Here is a 13,314-nt window from a genome sequence, read left to right on the forward strand (position 1 = left end):
CCGCTCTTTCTCTGCTTGCTCTCTCTGAATCCTCCATTCTCCATTAATTCTTACTTTTAATTAGGTCTACAGTGGACAGGCCTAGTTTTTCACTCTAGTATCTAGTATAGTATTATCTAGTAGAGAGAGAAGGAAGCGTGTGTGTGTGTGTGTGTGTGTGTGTGTGTGTGTGTGTGTGTGAGAGAGAGAAAAAAGAGATAGAGAGCGAACCTAGAGTTTTTTTTCTCCATTTGAAACAGTCCCATTAGCCAATACAGAGTGGAGCCGGTTGATTTGGGTTATTGCGTGGAGCGACCGGAGCAGCCGGAGTGCAGGGCTAATGGTTCTCTGGCTGTTGTATTTTACTCGGAGCAGAAATTTGCTCCGTGACCTCTTTGTAGAGCTCATAATTCAGTCTGAGCTTCATGGATCCTTCCAAAAAAAAAACAACACAAAAGAGTAAATCTGGAAATGTAATGTCTAGTGGCTGTTTGTTTTCCCGTTTGACGTAGAGAACATGTTTGATTTCAGAGCAGCCTTTACAGCCCGCGGTGATTTTGAAATGAGTGTTACAGGTTTACTACACGTGCAGCATGTCTTGTGGTGCCAACCAGGGCTAATGTTCTACCCTCAAACTACCAAGACTGAACATTTGCAAGAAAGAGTTGAATTCAGATTTGAAAAAACCTGCTCAAATTATACTGACACAGAATCAGAACATGTTTTTACTTCAAATGTGAACATTTAAAACATTTTGGATTTACATTTAAACATGTGCCTGCCAGATGTGTTTCACATGGAACGGTTGGATTTCACATGCTAAAAAATGGAAAAGATGTTTAGACATGCGACTCTTTATATATTCACAAAAAGCAAAACAAAACATGGGCTTTGGTTTCACATGTGGGCTTTCACAGATTACTTGATCTCAAATGTAGACAGTCCAACGTGTAACCTTGTATTAATTTATACATTCTGGCGAGCAAGGATAAAAGAAGAGCTTTTCTCTTTTGTTCCCAAGAAAACATTTTTATTTCAGCCAGTCTAACTCTACACACATAGATACAATACCGTGTGTGTGTGTGTGTGTGTGTGTGTGTGTGTGTGTGTGTGTGTGTGTGTGTGTGTCACTGGCAGCAACAATAGCTCTGTAAGAGCCACATAAGAGCCCTCACCACATGAACACCCTATTTTAACAGCCCAGACCAAGAGAGGGTCAGGAGCAAGGTGAGCGAGAAACAGACGGACAGACAAACAGACAGAGAGAGAGAGGGGAGGTCAGTGAGAGAGAAAGAGTTCACCATCTCTCTCCCATTTACGCTGCCTGTCTCCTCACCCGTCTTTTCCCCTCCTCCTCCTCTCTCTCTCTCTCTCTCTCTCTCTCTCTTCCTCTCTCGCCATCTCTCTCTCTAATTGAAGTGTTTTTGTGGAGTAGCTCCTCTCCAGCTCGAGTAGGATAACTGAAAATAGTCTCTAAAACCAACAATCCCTTTTGTCTGCCAGCTCTTGTCCCTCTGAGTGGATGCTATACGGTTAGAACATTTCAATAGTTACACACACATGGACGCACGCACACGTGCACTTCCAGCAGCAACACCAGAGCACATGTAGACTTCATTCTTCTTTTCACTCAATATCAGAACAAAGTCTTTCAGTAAAGGAGGAATACTGCACGCATAGCCTGTTATACGTGAGGAAAAAAGGGAAATAAATGCAAACAAAATTGCAATTGATTCACATTTTAAAGTCTGAATGATAATTAATTGTGATTACACAGCTACATGAGAGCGTGCGCTTTCTCTCTCCAACCTCAAACTCCTCACTAACTCTAAGCTTCATGCGAGGCAATTACAGCGTGCTCCCTCGTCTCCGTACTGTATTCATCCTCCACACTTATCTCGGGGCACTCTGAAATGAGTTTGAGCCCGCTCCTCGCTGCGAAACCTCTGCCAGCGGCACAGAGACGGGACCCGGAGGGGGGGAGGAGCTTTGCTCGGACATTACCTGGATGATCTCTGAGTGGCGCTCAAACCTGAGCGTGTAATTGGTTAAGACAGCTGCCTCTGGTGCTGTCGGCCAATAAGGTGAAAGTTCATCACCAATGACAACTGGCTCTCTGCGGCAACACAGCCTGCCATGTCATTAAAAACAGAATATTAGAGAGGAAATGGGGGAGGGACAGGGTTCTGCAGAAATTATTTCCATCTCTTAATTTAGATGATTGCATTTAAATTTAATCAGACTTGATTAGTGGGGACAACATTATAATCATTTATGTTATGGAGGTTCCGGGATGATTAAGGAGGATTTGAAATATTCACTACTGTAAAAAATATTCTGCTGACAAAATATATTCTTTTTTACATGTTTACAATTTCAAAATGCATTTTTGTGCGTATTCCTGATGTGTCCAAGGAAGCAGGAAGTGCAATACAGAGTTTACGGCAATGAAAGCAATTATATATGGCTAACAAAGTATGTACACAGAGATGCATTGAGAAGTAGTAGTTGTTAATTTGAATATATCTTGTGTTCTATCGCAGGAGTCATAGCTGTCAATATACACTTCAAACACTCGACATCAATAGAGCACCACAAACAGATATGGAAGGCAACACCTACGGCTCAGCATTGATCACGGTGACATTTACTTTGCACACCCACTAAATGTCCTGCCCTTGTCACAACATTTGAAGAAAATCACTCTAATCAATGACACACACACACGGACACACACACACACACACACACACACACACACACACACACACACACACACACACACACACACACACACACACACATACAGAAATGTGGCAGGGGGCTTTGAACTCAATTCCAACTTTATTGAGTCTTATTATGCAACATCGCTGCTTTCTTATATTTCAATAGTCTCACTATTTTCCATGGGAATTCGTGTGGGACATATTTTTAAACTTCCTGACCCAGTCTTTTCAAGTGATAAGCTTGAACAAACAGCGCAACGGCTCCCAACTGTTTTAATAAAAAAGAATGATCAAAGCCAGAATTAAGAGTTTTGTTGTTTTTAGTTCATTTTAAAGCAATGGAAGGGAGGTGGGCTGGCAGGCATGGGGAGCCGGTCTCTCTCCTTTTTGTGTACAAAGAAATTGAAATGTGAGATGTTAGTAAACAAATAGAGAGTATATAGGACATTACTGGTTTTGATTATTATAGTACAGTACGCTATTCTCAGGAGGAGGAAATAACTCTGTGATTATGTTTATTTCTCCTCTCGGTCTCTCACTCTCTCTACACAGTTGCATAACTGTAGTAAATTCTGAATTGAAAGTTTTGTTGGAATGAATTAGCATTAATGAATATGATTTATAGTGAACTATATATCATATCAATGTTTTATAACATCTTAGGGGTCTTTAAAGTTCTCACGCAGAGTATTAAAGTTTTATCTTTTGGCGGCGACGGGCCACTTAAATGATTTCATATGTGATCCTTCACTTTTTAAAAATAATTTATTCTGGAGGATAAATCTACATTTGGATATATTGATGATTTGTTGTTATTATTGTAAAATGTCAGTTTATAAAACAGTGTGCAGCAGTGATTTCCCTGTAATAAACACGGGTGTTAAATCTCAATTTTAATATCAAAAATCCTTGTAATCACTGTATTTATTTATTTACATTATTAACATATATTTTTCTCCCTCGTTCTTTCGTCATTTCGTTCTCATGTTGTTCTCGCTTTCACTCATTTTTTTCACCACGTCGTTGCCGCTGGCTTGGAATCGCTAATCGTGGACCAGCTATGTTTCTCACACCCCTGCTCGGCGTTCTTTATCTTCTACTTTGAACTCCTCTGGCCTTCAGAGCCACATCGCCGCCTGTGTTCTCGGCACCATCCACTCTCAAAGTCTTCTCTCTCTTTTCACTCTCACACCCCCTCCTTGTGACTGCCCAGGGCATAGTTGTCCTGGAGCTTATCTTCTAGTTGTCCATGTTCCCAGGGTGTTGATAGAAATGACTCGCAGCTGTTCCACCGATAGACTGTTTTATAATATATTTGGCATCAGGGCTAAAAAAAAAAAAGAAAAAGAAATGAAAGAATCATATTATTACAGTTGTGATAAGTCCAGGGTATTGGATCTGTCGTGTGGTAGGAGGGGAGGACGCTATATATTATCTGTCTTAATAATATGAGGGATTGGAGATAGACAAAAGCTGTTGGAATTACTTAAGATTCTCGCTTTCCTTGAAACGTCAAGCTCACAAAAGTTTAGTGTCTTCTGTATTTATGTGTCTCGTTTCACTAAGAAGGTCATTCTTTGTTTTGTTTTTTTTCTCCCCTCTGCCCGGCAGGTAAGAGTGACCCATTCTGTGTGGTGGAGCTGAGTAACGATCGGCTGCAGACGCACACTGTCTACAAAAACCTCAACCCAGAGTGGAACAAGGTCTTCACTTTGTGAGTGGCTTTTAAAATACTGTCACACACAGTTTGTACTCACCGCAGTGTATTAACTGACGTGCATTTGAATTAAAGACTGCTAAAGTCAGAGCAACAGAAAAAAGATTATAACTACATTTTTGAATTCAAATCAATCTACAGTTTAAAAAAAGATTTATATTCTAGTCAAATCTGAGCATTGACAAAAATATATATATCACAGTTTACAGTGTGGAAGGCATTTTCTTTTATTAATTAACTTTCAACTTGAAAAAACTTCACAATCATTGCTTATTTAATAGTTTTAAAAAATGACAGTAAATCCAGGAAGAGTTTAGTATAAGAGAAAAGAAATGACTTTTTGTTTACATTTTTCTATAATTCAAAAAAGATATATTCTTCAAATACATGGTTAGAATTAAGTTAGTTACAGATCTAACTCTGCATCATTTCTTACATATATGATACAATCTATAGCGTTTCAGAATTTAAATTGTGTGTCTGATTCTGTGAGTCCTAAACATCTAAGGAATCTTTTTGAAGACGTGATAGCTTTTCACACCGTTTCAGTTTATAACCCGTATTTCAGTACATATTTCATTGATGTCGTCTTTCTGTGTGGTCCAGTAACGTGAAGGACATCCACTCGGTACTTGAGGTCACTGTTTACGACGAGGACCGAGACAGAAGTGCAGACTTTCTGGGGAAAGTGGCTATTCCTTTACTAAATGTGAGTCAAAGACAGATTTCTGTGTGTGTTTCTTTCTCTTTTCCTTTGGGGATAATAGAGAGAGAACATAGAGGAACGGAAGGAATGAAAAACACACAGTGGAAGATATAAAAAGCAGAGGTTATTTTTGCAACTCCACAGATGAGACTGTTATTATTTCACAAAGAGAAAGAGATGACAGGAAGGAGAAAAAAATGGAAGAGAGGCTAAGAAAAAAGAAGAGATTGATAGGTGAGAAGAAAGAAAGTGAGGGGATGAGAGATGATATGAAAATGACACCGATGGAACGATGCGATTTATAGAAGAAGAAAAAAAAGGACCGAAGAGTGTCTCTTATATTTGAAAAGAAAATATAGATAACCTGTGAAAGTACTGTGTGTCTAATATATCCATGCTCTGCTGTACAGTATGATTCCCCAGGATAGTTAATTTCTGTTTGACAGAGCCGAGCTGCAGTGGGTAATGAACAGGTACTTGTCAGAGTTGCCACAGTTGTTTTGGGTTCCCTGTCAGCGCCAGCAGCTGGGGTTCAAAGGTGGCCCGGGGAGCCGATTCAGCCGGGTATTGCCAGACAGACGCCTGTCATGTCCCTCTCCCACAGATCCAAAATGGAGAACGCAAAGCCTACGCCTTGAAAAGCAAGGAGCTGACAGGGCCAACAAAAGGGGTCATCTTTCTCGAAATAGACGTGATTTTTAATGCTGTAAGTCTTTCTTTAGCTTTTTTGATTCTCCTCCCTGATTTTTTATTTATTTTTTGCCCACCACCCCCATTATCCTCTCTCTCCATCCCTCTCTTGTTCTCTCCAGCATCTCCCCCCCCCCCCCCCCCTCTACGCTGCTGTTTTTATTCTGTTTGTCCCCCCTCCTCCCTTGCTTCCATCTCATCTCTTGTCCCTCGTCCTCGTTTTGGCTTTAATTATCGAAGACTCCCTCTCAACAGCCTTTGTTCGCCCATTCACCATCGCTGTGTGTGTCCTATAGCGGCCATCTTACAGCTTTCTTTCCCGCTCTCTCTAGCCTCTGACATGGGGCACGCTCTACGCATGTCTGCCGCTATCATTACACAATGTGTTAGAAAAACCTTCAAAAATGTTTTAAATATATTTAATTCCTCGTTAAGTCATTGTCGTCATTTTATTCATCTGTATTATTTGAAACGACCTTTGACTCTCACCGTTTGCTGTTTATGAGGCTGTGTGTTTTCACTCCGTCCTGCAGGTGAAAGCTGGTCTCAGGACGTTGATTCCCATTGAGCAGAAGTATATCGAGGAGGAGCCCAAAGTGTCCAAACAGGTACATCAGCAGCCAACGCTTATCTTCTATCTCTCCGCCTCATTTTTATCTGTGTCCACCACTGTTACCCCTGTGCTGCTTAACTGTCTGAAGCAAAACCAACATGCCTGGAGAGTGGCATCTTGTAAACCTCAACAACTGTGTGGGCAAGATACAACAGGATGATTGAAGGAAAAACAGCATTTTGTTTCTTTTTTTTCTTCCCACTTCTCCCTTCTCACATCTCTCGCCCCCCCCCCCCCCCACCTCACATCCACTCTGAGTGGTGAATAGAAATGTCAAGCTGTCAGCTCTGGGGTGCATAAGTAGATTGGCCATCCTTATAGTTGGACCTCTATGCCACTGCTGCTTTGCACTTCATTGTCACGCCGCTCAGTGTGGCGGCACCACAAAGGGCTGAATAGTAGGGGCTGGCCCACATCAGACATGTCATATGAGTGACCGTTTGGGCTCAGCAGTCAATGCTACGCCATGCACAGCCGAGCACGGCTCAGCACAGCACAACGCACGCACCAGCTCCCATACAACGCTTTTGTCAGCCCTCCATCTTTTCCCTTCTTCCCTCACTCTTTCTGCCTCCTCTGTTGCTCTCTGTCTCGGCCCACTCTATGCTTTTCTCTCAAGTGCGGAATCTTTTTTTTCATCTCCATTTCACCTCTGACTCACAGAGATGACCCATGTCAGCGTCTCGCAATGATGATGTCACTGGCTGCTTTAGAGGGATTTCCCCGTGAGGGCTCTTTTGTGTGGTAGCAGCTCCCCTGCTGTTGCTCGCTGCTTAGTGTGCAGACACACACACACACACACAGTAAAGGAAAAAAAATAAAACGCATAAGCTGCCTGCCAAACATAACCATTTAATTGTAATTATGACATTTGGCTTAATATATGAATTTAACACTTTTCTAAGTGTTTTTAAGGAATAACTCAAGGCACTCTTTGAAATAATTCATGGAAAATGAAATATTCTTATCAAGCCAGTTATGGCAATAATGAGCCCAGAAGAGTACAGCGTGTACATCATGTGCATGCGCTGAGGAACGTGGAAATGGATGATTCACAGTCTTGCTGTCCTCGGGGTCTGTGTGTCCCCAGCAGGACACCATACAGTCATCCTCAGTTTGGCAACAAAAAAGCTTCACATAATTATACATAGGAAGGAATCCTCCTCTCATCTAGCATCAAAGCAACCGAGCCACCCCTAACCTCATGCAAATCTACCCGGAAACACACATACATGCAGACAATAGGCTTGACTGTAGTGCTACAAACCAATACTTTACACCCAAAGTATAGACAAATCCACACACACACACACACACACACGAGTTTCCAAAGAGTAAAATAATGGCCTAGAATCTTTTGAACAGCGATCTGCAGAGACACTTTTTCCTTTGGGAGCACTTTCTTCTAATGGTGACCTGATTGGGTGGTTGGCATTCTGCGCTGCTGTTATGCTATTCCCTGAATGGTTGGCAACCCATGGGGAGGACAGCAGTTAGCTAGTTCTCTCACATACCTGGCCAAAATGCACGGAGAACCCTCAGGGAAGAGAATCCAGGGACTGTTGGAAATTGTTATTATCGTACTTCACTTTATCACTGGGAGAGTAGATTTAAAAGAAGCATTGTGATTTAGCTTGTCACACTTAAAGCGGCAGTTTGTCCTGTATACCGATCCCACATCCATATATAGCTATCTGAAGAAGGAAAACATGCTAATGTCCTCATGGTGTCCTCAGTGCTGTTAATGTTGTACAGTAATATTCAAGCCCATAGTGAGGTCAAAGCTGCAAAATCTCAAGTAGTAAAACTTAATGCTCCACTTTCCAAAGTGACCGCAGGATGAGACACACACAATGGGGTTTGAACTTACCATACGTTATGACAAATTCACACAATAACTCAACATAAAATAGGAAAAATCTTGAACAGTATGTCTTTACAAATGTCCAAAATCAGGGATGGGATTTAATAGCTGTGCTAATGTTTGTACTCAATGTTTGTATACATATATATATATATATATATATATATATATATATATATCACTGTACTACGTTTGTGCATCTTATGTGGAAAAGTCACAAACCCTTGATGTGTTTGTTTCCAATTATCCAAAGTATCCGCAGTAAAGCATGTTATGAGGTCTGTTTTTAGGGGATGTCCATATGTTTACTTAGTATATCTAGCACCTTTACAACGGAGCGATATAACACCATCTTGTTTTCCTTGCCACAGCACGTTTCTGACCTAATCGTTCATTTGTTTTAATCGTTCACTCGTTTGGTTTTTGTCTCCTTTTTTTTTTAGCTGCTGTTGCACAACTTCAACAGAGTTAGACGCTGTATCATGTTCCTGATCAACACAGGCTGCTACATCAACAGCTGCTTCGAATGGGACTCTCCACAGAGGAGCATCTGTGCTTTTGTAGTACGTAGAGCTGCACTTACATACACATGTACAGTACCATGAATGATGCCATATCGCATACACAACTGGACCCAATTTTTGTGTGCAATTACTCTTTTGTCACAAAGATGATTATGCTGTGTTATTAGTCATTTGGTGTGATAAGAATTTAATGTAGAAGAAAGAATCTCAGAAATAAACCTACATGTCGTTGGGCCTACTATTGTATTCAGAAAAACACTTTGTGTAATAAAAGACTCACATCAGGACTATTCTAAATAGACGAACAATAGTCATATATTTTACCACATACACATGTTGTGCCAGTTAACATCTGCACACACGCAGCGGGAGAGCAACATGTTCACAGAGGCTGTAGGACCATTTCTGCTAACAAAGTATGGATCCTTCACTGGTAATTGCACACTCTAACACGGGGGGGTTGTTGACGTCTCAAGCACAGTTGAGTACATTCCCACACTGTAACCCCCACTACAGACTGTTACTCACACACTCAGATATCTTGATATGATAGACTTGATTAAATCTCTTTACTGGCTTTGTATGAAATGTAAAAGAACTCATGGTATACACATGGCAAGTGTCTGTTTTGGCACTCGGTTGCACTAAAGAAGTGGAGAGTCGGTGTTACAACTTAAACACTATTTTAAATGAGAGCTTCAAAGATGCTGCTGTGATCTATTGAAGTGTGACAAGCTGTTGCTGCAGACAGTGGGAATGGTAGGTCCTCTCTCCCTCTCTCTCTCCTCTCTCTCTCTCTCTCTCTCTCTCTCTCTCTCTCTCTCTCTCTCTCTCTCTCTCTCTCTCTCTCTCTCTCTCTCCCTCCTGTCATCTGTGTCTGGCATTAAAAGGTGAAGTGTAATTGGACAGCAGAGCTATCAGTAAAAGACATTCTCCTGCAGGCCGGTGAGTGACCGTATGGAGGTTCCTACCCTAAAGATGACAGAACAGGCATTTAATCCTGTCTGGTTTAGTGTCCTGACTTAAGTATCTACAGGACAGGTGGACCCGCCCCGCCTCAGCCCTTTACCATGGGAGCACTAAGTGTCTTCACAGCAGACATTAGACATTAGCAGCATTTGGCTGTCTGACACCTTTTTTTATCTCTGCAGTGTGTGTGTGTGTGTGTGTGTGTGTGTGTGTGTGTGTGTGTGTGTGTGTGTGTGTGTACAGCAGGTCACAGTGTCATCACAAGACATGGGTCAGAAGAGACACAGTATTGATCAGTTAACATTTTCCCTCTGCGTGTGTGCAAGCACGCTCATGTGTGAGCCCGGGGTATGTGTGTACGTTTGCATTTTCTCTCATGTAAGGCTGAACTGGGCGTGAGCACCCCTTATCTTTTTTTTTTGTTTTTTGTTTTTAGAAATACAAGATAATGTCAGACAATAAAAATGTCAAGGAATTCACCTCAGAATTGCCAATCTACATGGTGAATAGAGAGGGCAGGATGCATCCTTGGATCGCCCAGCCTCCGTGTCATCACACGCAAACATGCGCTTGCACACGCCTTGTGTAGCCCTTCAACCTTTTTGGAAAAAACACAGCGTACAGTACATCCACTTCTGAACAGTGGCAACTATTCATATTATCATTGTACTCACTTAAATTCAAAGTATTCAGATGACTATAAAGGATGTATCTAGGCCAAGGACGTAGCGTTTTATAGTTTATAGAAAGTCTGAAATGTAGGTGTCATTCTGCTCCCCCCCCCCCCCCCCTCTCGCTCTTTTGGGAGTCTGTTATCGTAGGAGTGTGCACTTAGCTAAAAGCATCACAGTATTTAGGGCCTCTCCTCAACACAGGTACTCCCTCCCTCCCTTCCCTTCCATTTCTTCATCCCTCTCTCATTTCTCCCTCACTTTGAGAGGCCTCTTAATCACTTCGCTCATCTCTTTAAGTGGGTTTTTATGGGGGGCCATCTGGCCAAGGTGGTGTGTTCATGAAGGTGTACGGCTGTGTGTGATTATAGGCATGTGTGTCTGTTCACATGTGCACGTGTGTTTCTGTCTGGCTGTCTTTCTAGACAGATGTTACACTTAACTTTCCAACACGGCTGTAGCTACAGAGGTGGAGTTGTGGGCAATTCAACCTCTAAACTTAGAAATGTGTGCACTTCTTAACTGCTAAGTAAGCCTGACGGGAGGAATTTAGCCGTGTTCATGTATTTGTGGTATTTTGTGAACGCAATAGTACATCAAAATGCAGTCGCTTCACAACATTCCCTCAACAACAAAAAAAAGAAACGCTCAAAAATGTCTTCATGGTCTCTTGCTCTCCTTCTGCCTGGTTCTGAAATGCCACATCAAATGTACACATCACCCATTAGTGCCAGCTGTGATTAGTGTGTATGTTGTGTGTGTTTTGTGCGCATGTGAGAGAAAGAGAGATATCGCATAGTCTCACATGCAGCCTTTCTCTCTCTCACACCCACACTGCTGTCACCCACCCATCCCGACAGTGAATCAGCCACCGTGGCAGCTTTGCCTGAGGCGTTGGCACAATGGACGGGACTGGAGTTACCTCCTGTCCTGCATGATGGGTGGTGTCTGTGTGTGTCTGTGTGTGTGGGTGTGTGTGTGTGGGTGGGTCTCGGTGTCTCCGTCTCCCTGTCTCGGGGTTAAGCGCCTGCTTCCTCTCTCCACACCTGCAAGCTCAGTGTCTCTCCCTTCTATCTCTCCATCCATCCCTGTTCCTCTTTATCTCTCCCTCCCCTCCTCTCCCTTTGCCTTCTCTCCCGGAGAGTTGAGGCCATTGTGGGGCTGAGCGGTGTTGGGTTCTGTTCTCCTGCTGCTGCCAGCTCTCCCCACGGCCCCTGCAAGACAAGGCTGTTATTGCCCCAGGGACCGCAGGCCTCAGCAGCTCTTCCTCCAAACAAATTTGCTGTAACTTTATCTGCAATTGGGCCCTGAATTGGGAGCAAATAGAGGCAGCTTTGTGAAGCTCGGGGAAGGGCGAGGGCAGCGAGCTGGGGGTTGTTGGGGAGGCAGGGGAAATGATACCGGGCTCTTTTATGTCAGGCAAAGTAGGACTCTTATCAGGAAGAGAGCCCAGACAAGGGAGCTACTTCTAGAGGAAACTGGAGCACCTATCACCTGCTTTGCATTTAGATAAAAATTCACCCTGCTGAAATAAAAAAGGGAAAAAAGCAAAGACAGGTACAGAAGCAACTATTGGAGTGTGTGTGTGTGTGTGTGTGTGTGTGTGTGTGTGTGTGTGTGTGTGTGTGTGTGTGTGTGTGTGTGTGTTTGCACATGTCTGGCAGTTTGATACACATATGCGCAGACACAGTGCAGAGACGCCATAGCAGTCAGTGGTACACACCACTCCAGGTCTCTTTAAATTGCTCCTTTGACTCCTCTTCAAAGAAGCTGTCTAACTTTTTAAAGTTTTAAAGTCGGGAGTTCGTCTTTGCCCACAGCAAGGGACAGCTTTGAAAGATATACTTTCACATTTTACTGCTCTCCTGATTTGCCAAATGAGTGATGCTTCAAATATAGAGGCATGACTAACAGAGAATACCAAACCGGAGTTTAATCACCAGAGATAAAGACTCAACAGAAAATGTGTGAGGCCTTTTGTTGAGACGTCAGGGACTCGGCATCCTTACTTCTCATAACAGTGTGTTTTATCACTGCGGCCCTAAAATGGTGGATTCTTTGGTTACATTTTTTCATGTTATTACAAAATGAGTGGATTTGACACATTAGGCTTAGTCATTCAGGCAGTTTCTTATTAGTTGAGCTGTAGAAATACATTCTGCAGGAGTACAGCAGGGGGCAGTCTAGCACCACTGAATGATGGGTAGGTCCGTTCACAAACAGGACACAGTCTCCCTCCCTCTCTCCTTTCCCTCGAACTTAACAGGACTTCTAGTTGCTATCTGGCAACACTTAGTGCCAGCATGGAAATTGATGTAGGAGAGATAAAGGGGAACTCTGAAATCCAAACTTCAGTTTCACTCCACTGAGACAGAGCAGGGGGAAAGTTAGCCTGGTGTGTGGTTAATGTAAGCTAAAGTACTGAATATTACCCTCCCACAGTGCCGCGGCTCAGAGCCGTAAGGACGCGGGTTGTGTTTTGAAACAAATAATGCAACATGCAACTCTCAACGTGCCGCACTGAGTGCTTGAATAAATCATTTTGACTTCTCTTTTTTGTTAACATTTTTAATATATCTCCTTGTGTTCAGGGGATTTCTTAATATTAAGAGAGAGCATCAACGATTATAACTGTAATGAAATTCAACTACAGAGACTTGTCAAAAATAATTCTGTTTGCTGATTTTGTATATTGGTATTTTAGCCAAAATATTACAAATGATACTGCCATGGTTTCACTTTGTTCACGCTCGTGATTGTCTATTTTAATTATGTATCTCATTTGAATTTGAGCTGTTGCTTGGATGTGTAGTTTGCCCAGTTCAAATGTAGCCTTAAAGCATATTTAAAATGGT

At 42.4% G+C, this 13,314-nt stretch overlaps 1 protein-coding gene across 1 annotated transcript in view; it reads left to right on the forward strand.

The window, feature by feature from the left end:
* mctp1a (multiple C2 domains, transmembrane 1a) overlaps nucleotides 1-13,314 on the forward strand; it is a 123,505-nt gene that overhangs the window by 69,435 nt on the left and 40,756 nt on the right. Inside the window, 5 exon segments of the mRNA XM_029439876.1 lie at nucleotides 4,317-4,419; nucleotides 5,029-5,131; nucleotides 5,733-5,834; nucleotides 6,352-6,426; nucleotides 8,739-8,858. Of these exon segments, the coding sequence (XP_029295736.1) occupies nucleotides 4,317-4,419; nucleotides 5,029-5,131; nucleotides 5,733-5,834; nucleotides 6,352-6,426; nucleotides 8,739-8,858 (503 nt within the window).

The sequence above is a fragment of the Cottoperca gobio genome, chromosome 9 (genome assembly GCF_900634415.1).
Source record: "Cottoperca gobio chromosome 9, fCotGob3.1, whole genome shotgun sequence".
Classification (NCBI taxonomy): domain Eukaryota; kingdom Metazoa; phylum Chordata; class Actinopteri; order Perciformes; family Bovichtidae; genus Cottoperca; species Cottoperca gobio.